This window comes from Lynx rufus, unplaced genomic scaffold (assembly GCF_022079265.1).
Source record: "Lynx rufus isolate CCGP_SWC_20201006 ecotype Redwood Valley unplaced genomic scaffold, mLynRuf1.p SCAF_7, whole genome shotgun sequence".
Classification (NCBI taxonomy): domain Eukaryota; kingdom Metazoa; phylum Chordata; class Mammalia; order Carnivora; family Felidae; genus Lynx; species Lynx rufus.
In genome coordinates this window covers 70,891,850-70,905,245 of record NW_025814889.1, presented here as the reverse complement: position 1 = coordinate 70,905,245, position 13,396 = coordinate 70,891,850, and the positions used below count along the sequence as shown (strand labels likewise).

Here is a 13,396-nt window from a genome sequence, read left to right as displayed (position 1 = left end):
TGATGAGATGGTTTTTATCCTTATTGTGATGTATCACGTTGATTTATTTACAAATATTGAACCACCTTGTATCCTAGGAATAAATCGTACTTGATCATGGTGAATGGTTTTTCAATGCATCATGGGATTCAGTTTGCTAGTATTTTGTTGAGGATTTTTACATGTGTTTTCATCAGAGATACTGGCCCCTAGTTCTGTGTGTGTGTGTGTGTGTGTGTGTGTGGTGTCTTTATCTGGTTTTGATGTCTGGATGATACCTTACAGAATGAATTTCCTTTATTTTTTTCCCCTTTTTTGGAATAGTTTGAGGAGAATGGGTATTAACTATAAATGTTCAGAGTCTTCCTATGAAACCAACTGTTCTAGACTTTTAATGGGAGTTTGTTGATTACTGATTCAATTTCATTGCTGGTAATCCATCTGTTCAAATTTCTACTCTTCCTGCTTCAGTTTTGGTAGGTTATGTTTCTAGGAATTCATTTTTTCTTGGTTCAATTTGTTGGCATGAGTTTTCATAATCTCCTCTTACAGTTGTCTGTATTTCTTTGGTTTTGTTCCTCTTTAATTTGTGATATTTGTGACTTTTTCTGCACTTTTTTTTTAATGAGTCTGGCTGGAAGTTTATCAATTTTGTTGATCTTTTCAAAGAACCAGCTCCTGGTTTCATTCATCTGTTGTATTTTTTTAGTTTTATATATTACTTATTTATACTCTAATCTTTATCATTTCCTTTTTGCTGGTTTTGGGTTGTTTCTTTTTCTAGCTCCTTTAGGTGGTATACAGGTAGGTGGTTCAAGATTTTTCTTCTGGTAGAAAGGTGGAACTGTATTGCTATAAACTTCCCTCTTAGGACCACTTTTACTGCATCCCAAAGATTTGGGACTATTGTTTTCATTTTCATTGGGACAAAATGACACTTTACATTATAAATGTATTTATGGAGATTAAAGGACAGGCTATTAGAGAGCTGCTTTAGCAAATTTGGAATGTAAGATCACAGTAGCTATCAGAGTTCTTGACCTGATATTAACATCTATTTTGAGTAGGGGTGGTGGCAGTATCCTGGAACAAAATTCTAGACCTAGTGAAGGACCTAGACTAGTTCTACAGTGGTAGAACTCTATATCTTATATATACCAAATACATACACATACTTAAATCTGTTGTCTGGACTCTCTGGATTTAGGCCTGTTCTTTTGGAGTAATTACTAAAAGCATCTTTCATGCTCAAGAGTCCCCTGGTTTAATTAATGAGTTATATAGTCACCTATTTATACAGATTCAGGTTATCGGAACATATCTCATGGCTGGAAGTACCTTTATTCACATGTAAGGAATTTAGATCTACTTAATGGAACAGACATGGCCAGGATACATCTATTGGTTATTGTAAATTTTTCTTGGCTAGAAATGTCCAGTTCAGTACATTGTTATTTGAAGATAAGACCCCGTTTTTTTCCTTATATATAACATTTTACCTTAAATTCTTATATGTGCTAAGAATAAATGGCCCATGTTGCCTAAGTATAGTATCTGGTACCAAGTAGGCATTCAATAGTTCATGAAAGATAAATAAGTAATTAAAGTAATACTTTTTGGGGGGTGCCTGGGTGGTTCAGTCGGTTAAGTGTCTGGCTTTGGCTCAGGTCATGATCTCCCAGTCTGTGAGTTCAAGCCCTACGTTGGGCTCTGTGCTGACAGCTTGGAGCCTGGAACCTGCTTTGAATTCTGGGTCTCCTCCCCTCTGCCCCTCCCATGCTCATGCTCAGTCTCTCAATAATAAATTGATGTTAAAAAAAAGTAGTACTCTTTTTCAGAATGCATGACATTGTAATAGATGACTCAAAGTGATTTCTGAATTGTGTATAATAGGACATTTGTTGACCTGAGTTTTTAAAATGAAAACAGAGCAATACGTGGAAATTTATCCTGATAACATGTTTTTACTTCTGAATCTGAAGTAACAAAAAGTGTAATTATCTAGCTGTATAACTATCTACATCTGAGTTTGGCAAGCTCATTATGAGGGGATTCTAATGAGAGTACAGGCATGGAAGATGTCAGTTGATAATGTAGGAAATTGTATCAAGTATATGGAACAGTGTAAGATAAACTTAGTAAAATTATGCAGGTAAAGGAGATAGTCATTAAGAAAATTGTGGGAAGGAGGGTAGAGATTCCCAAGGAAAACACTAGATTTTGTAAAGGTGACAGATTTTGAAGCCTGTTTAATTATGGGTAACTCTGATACCCATGCTGTAGAAATAATGACTAGAAGAAGGAAATAGCCACACAGCTTTGGCAATACATACTCAAAAATGTTTTGGTACCTGTATTTCACATAAAAATCAATATAATCATTGTTTGGAGAAGATACTGTGACATAAAGTCAGTTGATAAAGGGCAAAACAGACCTTCTTCTGACTTCATAGAAAGTAAATCAGCTTCTCAGATTGCTTGAAACGGTAGCCCAATATATGCACATGTTACTTCCTAGACCCTTAGTCCCACTAGGAGAGCCAATTGCAGTTGAAGATGAGATGTTTGTAGATGTAGTCAGCTGGTTGTGTTGAGTTTTCATTCACAAGGAGATAGACTGAAGCAGGGTTAGGGAAGAGGGGAGCATTCCAAATGTAGATAGGTAGGAGGAAAAATTTAGGACAGTTTCTCTTTTGAGGTAGTTTGGGTTTTGTATACGCTTGCTTTGTCAAAGGTCAAAGTTCAGATGACAAATTACCTGCATTTAGTCCTTCTCCATTCTTTTTCATTAAAAGAATAGGTGGAATTTAAGAAACAAAGGAAGAGGGGGGGAAAAGAGGCAAACCAAGACAGGTTAACTGTAGACAACAAACGCGTGGTTACTGGATAGGGGAGGGGGGAGGTAAGGACGGGGAAAAACAGGTCAGGATTAAAGAGTGGACTTGTGATGAGCACCAGGTGTAATATGGAAGTGTTGAACCACTATATTGTACACCTGAAACTAGTTTTATACTGTACGTTAACTAACTGGAATTTAAATAAAAACCTAAAGAATGTTCAGGTAAGAATACAGGAAAGTCAGATTTCATGGTTCTGTATATATGTTATTAGTGAAAAGCTGTGGTCATAGCTGTAGTTGCAGATGTAAACCATGTGAATGGAATCTTGGAGCAAGAGTGACAGACTTTTCTTATTTTGCCTGGGACTTTTCTAGTTCTAGGGTTGAGACTCCTGGCCCTGGAAACCCCTTAGTCCTAGCAAACTGGAACAGTTGGGCACACCTTGTAGAAATAGTCAAGTGTAGTTCAACTTGTTTCATCTCCATTCGTGAAGTCCATTTCCAAAATTGTTCTGAAGTGATAAGAGGAATGCAGTCTCCATGTAAGTGTCTGCAGATGTGTTTCCGATTGAGGAAGGAAACCGAGATTTTGCACATTTTGTCCTCATTTTTAAGGAGGCATTAACTACATTTATTCAGACACACAGGATATTGGTAATGTTCTTGGTGACAGTAATTTAGGAAAAAGACAAGAAAATGTGATTTATACTTGAAGTTTGTGAGCCATTTAAAGAAAAGTTCAAAATGATAAAGTTTTTGTATGTTGGCTCTATATAAAATGGAGAAATAGCTTAATGCTTCAACACTGAGCACATGGATTATGGACACCATTTAGAGGATTATCTGCCCTTAACCATACAGACAATTGTGCTGTCTTTTTCTTTACTTTCAACAATTCAACAAAATGAGTACAGTGATGGAGAAATTTGTGTGATTTAATTCACTATAGTGCTGTACGGATACCTTAGTGATCTGTTATTCAAAGTGATTCTGGCATTAATATGAAAATTGGGAAGAACGGAATTATGTATAGTGTATCCAATAAAATAAGAGTTTGTGTTAAATGACCAAAGATGTTCAACTATTTTCAATACCAAAGCTTTTATCTGTAGAGAATTTGGGTGACAGTATTAGGCTAAAATGGCATTCACATATAACTAAACAACCAAAGAATTTGTAACGAGAGCAATTATTTTCTTAACAAACTTACTTTGATATTCAGTGATTTATTTAATAAACCTTGAAAATACTGTAGGTCAGAGACTTTTATACTCTGTTGTGTTTATAAAGGTTTGACTTGATAGCATTCACTTTCTTACACAATTAATCATGTAAATGTAAGGCACATCATGTGATCATCAGGAATGAATCCTGTTTATTAAAATACAGTTACTGTTGGAGACACTTATCAACCAAAAGCCTCACTTGGATTACCCTGACTTAATACCTTTGATTTCACTGATGTTCAGGGTAGAGGAAATTTTTAACCACACTAAAATAAAAACAATGATATACTTTCATACTTCAGGTAGGACCGTTATGTTCACTTTTCCTTCAACTCCGTGTTCTTATTTTTAATTTTTTTTTTAATTTTTTTTTCAACGTTTATTTATTTTTGGGACAGAGAGAGACAGAGCATGAACGGGGGAGGGGCAGAGAGAGAGGGAGACACAGAATCGGAAACAGGCTCCAGGCTCTGAGCCATCAGCCCAGAGCCTGACGCGGGGCTCGAACTCACGGACCGCGAGATCGTGACCTGGCTGAAGTCGGACGCTTAACCGACTGCGCCACCCAGGCGCCCTATTTTTTAGATTATTTATTTTTAGCTGAAGTATAGTTGACTTACATTATTGGTTCTGGTAGTACTCCATGTAGTAAATAAGGATAAATTTGTTCCTTGTGCATATTTACTTTGTTGTGGAATATCATTTTCTAATTTCGAGCAAAAAGATCAGACAAGATTTGTGATCTTTGTAAACAGTCTCTTCACTGTGTTAAAATCAGTTTTGTGTAGAAGACTTTGAAGGTGAAAGCGATCAAGAGGTAAACAGTTACAAGTCCTCAGGATGTAATGCACAGGATGGTGAATAGTTGATATGGTGACTATTGTATGTTTGAAATTGCTTGGAGTAGATCTGAGTTCTCCTCACGAGAGAATAGAACTATGTGATGATTTATCGTGGTGATTTCATTATATATATGTGATTTTATGTATATATAATGTCAATTATCTCCATTAAAAATGGCTAAATCATTTTTTTAAAAAGGCAGCCTCTAAACATGCCATATATACATTTGCTGAAGCTGTGTATACAAATTATTTCAAAATAGTTGGTCAGTTAATGGTGACAATAACCTCATTATTTGCACGAAGTGTATTTTGCTTAGAATTTTCTTAAAGAAAATATTTAAACAGAATTTATATCATTTCTTTACTTTTTTTTTTTTTATAAATATCCATGAAGTACTGTTTTGTGAGACTTGTAGAGAAACATAAACATGATATGCTAGGGGAACAAACACTTAAAGAATAAAATATTCAATATATTCTAATTAGATCAATAAAGTTGTAAAATACAGCACTCTAATATGTAGTGATTATAGTTATATATCAATATTACATGGTGCTGTAGAACAAAAGGTTATCTAAGAAAGCTGATGTAGCATTTTTCTACTGTGTAGTCTATGGAATGGGATACTAGTCATGTGACATGCTCTGTGGGAAGAAGGAAAAAAAAAACTGTTGAAGCATTTGTGTGAAATACCTCTCCTAGATAATGTGGATTTGTTAGGTATCTTCACAAAAGTATCAAATAGGCTGTTTAACTTTTTTACTCCACATTTCTCAAACCGTGGGATGATTTTTGTGCTTTAAAACACAAATGGCCTCTACTCTCCTCCCCTCAATAGCATCTGGTAAATACTAATTGAATACACTATGGCATGGGATATGGCACCAGGGATGCTTGGTGCCTCAATATGGTTCCAAGAACGGAGACAAAAAGAGGTCCATTTCCAGAATTGACCAACTTCCTTGTAACTAGCAATAGAGCTAGAACTAAAACCAAGGGCTCCTGGCTGCATATGACTTCTCTGAGGCCATGGTCAAGTGTCTGCAGTGGTAGTGTCAGGGCTAGGGCATGAAACACATCAGGGTTCTGAAAGAAAGTTTTATACCAAGAGCTAATTAGAAGGACTTAGGGGATAGAATTCTGATGTTCTAGAAAATACACTGGTCAGAGCTAAATGTAATAGGAGGGTGGTAGTTTGGGGATAAGAGAAGCACATTGTATATGTCAATTACAAAAGCCTCTGACTAAATGGTCCTTGTCATCTGCTTGCTTCATAATTCAGTTTAACTGAATACTTATACAGTAACACCTTTAAATATAGACACAAAGTAAAAGGAACATACGTTGAATGTAAGCACATTACGAAGGTCTATACATAAAACAGGAAATGCATACAACTAAATAGGATGACCTTAATTACTCAGTGATACCATTTTAGCATAAAAGCAAAGTATCAACCTGAGGGTTTTTTGGGGAGATTGTGTAAAGAATTAAGTTGAACTGTTTTTTGTAGGTTTTACCTGAGGATGAATGAGGTTATATTTTTGTTTTCATTTAAATTTCAGTTAACCTGCATTATAATATGTTAGTTTCACTTGTACAACATAGTGATTCAACATTTCTATACATTGTTCTGTGTTCATCACAAGTGTACTCCTTAATCCCCATCATCAATTTCACCACCACCCCCCACCTCCCCTCAGGTAACCATCAGTTCTCTGTAATTAAGAGTTTCTAGGGGCGCCTGGGTGGTGCAGTCGGTTAAACGTCCGACTTCAGCCAGGTCACGATCTCACGGTCCGTGAGTTCGAGCCCCGCGTCGGGCTCTGGGCTGATGGCTCAGAGCCTGGAGCCTGTTTCCGATTCTGTGTCTCCCTCTCTCTCTGCCCCTCCCCCGTTCATGCTCTGTCTCTCTCTGTCCCAAAAATAAATAAACGTTGAAAAAAAAAATTAAAAAAAAAGTTTCTTGGTTTGCCTCTTTTCCCCCCTTTGCTCATTTGTTTGCTTAAAATCCACACACCTAAAATCATAGGGTATTGGTATTTGGTTGACTTATTCTGATTAACATAATACTCTGTAGCTCCATCCATTCATTGCAAATGGCAAGATTTCATTCTTTTGTATGGCTTAGTAATCTTCCATTGTGTGTATGTATATGTACATACACATAGATATATGTATACATCTATATATGTGTATATACCGTATCTTACAGATTGGTTACTCTTCAATAAAAGTGCAACATCTGTTTCTTAAACTCAATATTATATAGTATCACCTACAAAATAAATTCATAACATCCAGATTGTCACTTGTAGTCCACCTATTTCGAGTAATGAGTGAAGAAATTAGTCCTGTAGATAATTCATAGTACTTAAGCTCTTTCCTATGTGAAGTATGGAGAATGCATGGTCTCTTGTGACCTAGAAGTCTTCACAACTGTTCATTTTTAAGTGGAAGAGAGCCTTTGAGCATAAATCTGAGGTGTATTGTTCTCTTTTGTAATTGGACTTAGAAAAGCATCCACTGTTAAACTCACTGAATCAAAGGATAAGTCTGAAGTGTGGGTATACTTTGTTTTCCATGGGAAGTATGTACTTTCTTAAGTTGCATGGAAAATACCAATTCAGCTACCAGTTTCCACAGCTCCCATTTTCAAGTGAGCAGTGCTGCGGGGCTAACAGACCTGCTTGAGATGGCCAACGATTTGTCCCCGTACTTACTCTCAATGCCAGAAGACCACAACTTCTGCTAAAGGCACCACTGTAGGTAGAAATAACCAACCTGTAAATGCCTGTGGCTGCACAGCTAAAACAATAAAGTTCTGGAAAGTGTATTGAAGTCCATGGTGACCCTGCAGTGTCAGCATTTCCAGAGATGTTTTTGGCTCTTGCTCTGGTCATTATTCCATGTAGCAAAAAAAAAAAAAAAAAACTGGAGCAGTCATGTAGGTGATTCATTATATTGAAACAGCTCTTTGGCTGATGGAATGAGGACTCCACCACTAGTACTTCCAGCAAACTCTAAGGTCCACAAGATCAGGGTCCATGTCTTCCCTGTCTCTGGATTAAAGCAAGGTGTAGTGTTGAATGTTAATCAAAAGGATGGGACAAGTAGTATCTCCTGAAGCAATTGCTATCTTGGTCTGGGTCGTGGTCCAGGAGATGGTGATCCAGGTTTCAGAAATTTTTAAGTATAGTTGACAAAGAATGCTGTATCAGTTTCAAGTATACGACAGTGATTTGACAACTCTACATGTTATGCTGTGTTCACGTGTAGCTACCATAGTTCACCATGCAATGCCATTGACCATATTCCCTATGCAGTACCTTTCATCCTCCTGACTTATTCCATAATTGGAAGCCTGTACCTCCCACCCTTTCACTCATTTTGCCTATTTCTTCCCTTTTGTCAACCACCTGTTTGTCCTCTGTATTTATGGGTTTATTAATGCTTGGTTTTGCTTTTTAGATTCCACTTATAAGTGTCTTTTGCCTGACTTCTTTCACTTAGCAATATACTCGCTAAGTTCCTCCCATGTTGTTGTAAATGGCACGATCTCCTCCTTATGCCTGAGTAATACTATTACACACACACACACACACACACACATATATATAAAATGATGTCTTTATTCATCTATCAGTGGACACAGATTGCTTCCATATCTTGGCTCTTGTAAATAATGCTGTAATAAACACAAGTGCACATACCCTTTTGAACTAGGGTTTTCTTTGGGTAAATAGCCAGTAGTGGAATAACTGCATCGCAAAGTATTTCTATTTTTGTTTGACAAACCTCTATACTGATTTCCACAGTGATTGCAACGAGTTTACATTTACACCAACTGTGTCCACAAAGGTTCCTTTTTCTCCATATTGTCACCAACACTTGATATTTCTTGTCTTTTTGATATTAGCTATTCCTGATAGATGTAAAGTGATGTGGTTTGGGTTTCCATTTCCCTGATTAGTGATGTTGAGCATCTTTTCATGTGTCTGTTGGCCATGTACATGTCATCTTTGGAAACATGTCTCTTGAGGTCCTCTGCCCTACTTTAATCAGATGGTTTTTTAAGGTCTTTATATATCTTTGATACTTAATCCCCAATGGATATATTATTTGTAAATATTAGGTTTCTAATTTTGATGATGATGCCCTTTGCTGTGCAAAAGCTTTTTATTTTAGCGTAGTCTTAGTCATTTAGTCTTGCTTTTTTCTCCCTTGCCTAGGGAGACCTATCAAGAAAAATGTTACTAAGGCCATTGTCAAAGAGATTACTACCTATGTTTGGAAATGACTTTCATTGCACAGGTGGCCCAGGTCCCAAGGGGATTGTCTTGAAAGGAGTGAAAGAGGCATTGAACATGAAGACACTACTGCAGCAGAAACCGCTATGATGGCTACAAGAAGAGATAAATTAGTGAATTAGCACCTTAACCAAGAATCATAAACTGAGCCCATGTAGAGGGCCTCATAGAATTGCATTTTTCAGTTTTGGAAAATTAAAGACCAGGTGGTGACCTGCCTATTGACCTGTGACCTCTTGTCGGGTTTCTTATGTGATTTTAGATGAATCAGTCCCTGTGGATTCCAGGAATGCTAACCATTAAAAATTCTAAGCATATTCAGAATTGGAACTATACAGCCATTTTGGAAAATATTAGTTAAAACTTCTCTATGGAGTATAATGGTATGTAAATTAGGGAGTGTGGCACAGAATGAAGTGAAATTCCTGCTGAATCCTCAAGGGTATTTTCCAAGTTCTGAGTGCTCAAATTACTTGATTTTGTTAAAATGCAGATTTTGATTCACTAGTTCATGGTGGGGTCTGCGATTCTGCATTTCTGATCAGCTCCAGGTGATACAGATGCTGCTGATAACATGGACCGATCTCAGTAATAGGGTTAAGGTTGCTGTTTCTCAAACTTGGTTTCACATGGGAATCATTAAAAAAAAATACTAGGAAAATTTTGAAGGTATACTGATGCCTAGGTCTCAACCCCAGAGATTCTGATTTAATTGGTAAGAGATGTGGCATGGGCATCAGGATTTGTGAAAAGGTCCCTGGGAGATGACACTGTGCAGGTAGGTCAGACAATTGCTGTTCTAGGACTGGATTCAGTTTACTTTTGAGAAGGAATAACTCATTTAGGTATCTGATCTTACACTTTCTAAAGTAAATACTATAATTTTTTGGCAGTTAATACATCAGAATTTACATGTACGACATATGAAGGGCTGTCTTATAAAATCTGAAAGCATATGTAATAAGATCCTAACACTAAGAACATGTTTTCATACCACAGCTCTTAAAAGGTCAATAGTAAAGTGCAGTTCTATCAAGAACTAGAAATGAACTCTCATGTAGGATTAACCTTGTAGAATGTGAAACATTTTGTTTTCCCTTGTAGGTTGCAGCAATCTACAAGGACTCAAGTATTGGAAATCTTATCAACATAGTAATCGTGAAATTAGTTGTAATTCATAATGAACAGGTAAGAAACTGGTTGAGGTTAGTATCCTTAATAGTAGTAGACTTTACATACAGATCACAAAACTGTTACTAGAAATGAGATATTTCTAAAAATTTACATTCAAAAACTTGAATGGGAGTGATTAACTTACTTTGTGATGGAAATAAAAGGAAATAATAATTTAAAAACAACTAAGTATTCCCTTTTGTAATCCTACCCTTGAAGGATTTATAACAGTTTTTACAAATTTTTTGATTCTAAATATTAGATGGTTTCATGGAAAAGGTCTCACTAGATTCTGTTTTGATCCTGATGTTTTAAATATTGCTAAGATATTTTTTTAAAAATATGAAGGACAGATGTCACTTTATCTGCTTCTGAAAATGCTATTTGATAAACTACGAGGGTGCTGACAAGCTTGGAGAAAAGAGGATATGGATGTTTTAATGTATTATTAAATTCCTTTTTTTATTTTTTTGTGTGCAGGAAGGACCAGTCATCAGTTACAATGCAGCTACCACATTGCGTAACTTTTGTTTATGGCAGCAAACTCAGAATGTTCTTGATGATGCTCACCCTTCTCACCATGACACTGCTGTTCTTATCACTAGGTACAGTTTTAGAAATAACCTTCCCACCACAGTGGTTTACCTTTCTGTCCTGCGTGATCACTGCTATTTCTTGTTACCTTCTTTATCGATACATGGAAGCGTTCTCTAAGAACTTGTCTTGCAAAAGATACTGTTGAATGAAAACATTGTTCTTGCAGACCAAATTGCAAATGGATTCCTTAGGAAATTAGCAATGTTAGGTTGCTGAGGAGTGAACTGACCCAAACAAAATAATTTCCTTATTAGTGACAGAACTAGGAAAAATATTTGGAAACAAACATAGTTATGGAACTGAAAACAGGTTATGTTCCTTCCCCACTTGATACTTCAATCACTTGGAAGAGCTTTTGAATTTTAACTGGTTGCCTACTTTTTTGGCTACTTGTACTTGAAAAAGAAAAAAAAAAAACTATTGTTTTGATGCTCAATACATATCTTAATTGCTAGACTGTATTTGCAAGGGTCTTAATGTGCTTACTTACTAAAAACAACTATGCTATTAAAAAATATCCATTTTACAAGCACCACTCTACATTGTTAATTCATGCCTTTGCTTCAGCAACACTGGTTACTAGAATAATTAGATTTTAGGATTGGCTGGTTGGTTGACAGAAGGAAATAATTCTTCCATTTAGGGGTCAGACTCATAATCTGCTTTCTAGAACCCTGAAATGAAACCCTCAGTCCATGTAAAATAGCTGACATGTAGGAAAGACCAGAGAATTGTCAGATGGGTTAGGGACTAAGTAATGCAGAAGGAAAAACAAAACAAAAAAAAAAACCAAGTTGGTGATATCTGAAAACATCCTTATTTGTCGTGGAGAATAATCACTGCAGCTCATAGTGATGCGGAAGCATCAAGAAAAGGGTAAACTCTCTTACATGTACTGCATAAGTAAAGGCAGAGGTGAAAAATGTAATTAGAAAGCTTGTTACTGAACTTGATTAAAGCTTCAACTATTCACAGCAGACAATCTTCTATAGCTTCTATTGCTTATTGATATATACAAGAGGTGTATACCTTGGGTTTAAATTATTGAGAGTTTAAGACCCGGATTTGGAAGGCAGTTGATGGTAATGGTCATATTACAGTTTAAACTTCTTTATCTGTGTTTTGAATTGTTGCAAAAAACTTTGCTGAAAATGTTTCAAAATTTTTTGTTTTAAGGGAAGACATTTGTGGAGCTAGGGAGAAATGTGACACATTAGGTAAGTTATTTTGCAAATTAAATACAACTTATATAATTATTTCCTGAATTGTTTAAAATGTTTCTTTTCCTTTTATTTTACATTGTAATCCTTTTGATTGTCATAATGATGGTCGTTGTTAGCTTTTGCTTCAATACATTTTAAAGAAGAACAGCAAATATGGTGCCCATTGTTAAATATCAAGTGTCGTGCAAAGCTGGACGTGAAGTGTTTAGTTATGTAATATTGGATCCACACAAAATAACATATAAACTGTATGCGGATTTAAAGCAAAAAAACCCAAAATGAACAGCTATAAATCTACCACCAGATTTAAGAGCCAAAACTTAATACTATCATATGGCCTGTGCTAAGTCCTTACTCTATCCTTTTTGCGTGCCTCCAGCCAGTAGCCAATACCATGAATTGTGTATGTCCCAGTTACTTTCATCTTTTGAAAAACAGTTCTCTGTGTGTGCTCATAAAAGAAATTGTTCCATTTTGCTTTTTGAGCATAGTGGTTGTAGTTCATGAATTCTCACTGCTGTGTTATATTTTCTCCTTAGTTTACATATCTACATGCTATCGGTGGATATTTTGGCCAATTCCAGTTTTTCATTATGAATTTCACTTTAAAATCTAGTGTATATTCTACAATTGAACTGTTATGTCATTAAATGTGCTAATGTTCAACTTTGGTATATCTTAACATGGTTGTACCAATTTGCATCTTTATCAATAGTTTATTCTAAACATTGCTTTTGATTATGTCCTTATCAACACAAGGTATCTAGAGAATTATTATTTTTGCCATTTTAATGTAATTTCATTATAGTAGTAATTTTCAGCTCCACAATTATTGAATTTGAACATCTTTTCATAGCTACTGGCCATTCGTACTTCTTTTGAGAAATGAAATAAGACCCATTTTTCCTATTTTTTGGTGTTAGTCATTTTCTTACTGCTTATTTTAAGTTTTAAAAATTATTTTCTAAGTTCTCATTTAAATTCCAGTTAATACACAGTGTAGTATTACTTGCAGGTGTAGAATCTAACGATTCAACACTCCATACAACACCCAACACTCCTCACAGCAAGTGCCCTCCCTAATCCCCATCACCTATTTAACCCCTCCCTGCCCACTTCCCTTCCGGTAACCATCCATTCTCTACAGTTAAGAATGTATTTCTTGGTTTTCTTCCCTCCACTGCCATGTTCATTTGTTTCATT

At 35.9% G+C, this 13,396-nt stretch overlaps 1 protein-coding gene across 1 annotated transcript in view; it reads left to right on the top strand.

Annotated features, from left to right (window-relative positions):
- ADAMTS20 (ADAM metallopeptidase with thrombospondin type 1 motif 20) overlaps nt 1-13,396 on the top strand; it is a 171,366-nt gene that overhangs the window by 46,008 nt on the left and 111,962 nt on the right. The window contains exons 5-7 of the mRNA XM_047067167.1: nt 10,305-10,388; nt 10,854-10,978; nt 12,147-12,187. Coding sequence (XP_046923123.1) covers nt 10,305-10,388; nt 10,854-10,978; nt 12,147-12,187 — 250 coding nt within the window. The remainder of the gene's footprint in view (nt 1-10,304; nt 10,389-10,853; nt 10,979-12,146; nt 12,188-13,396) is intronic.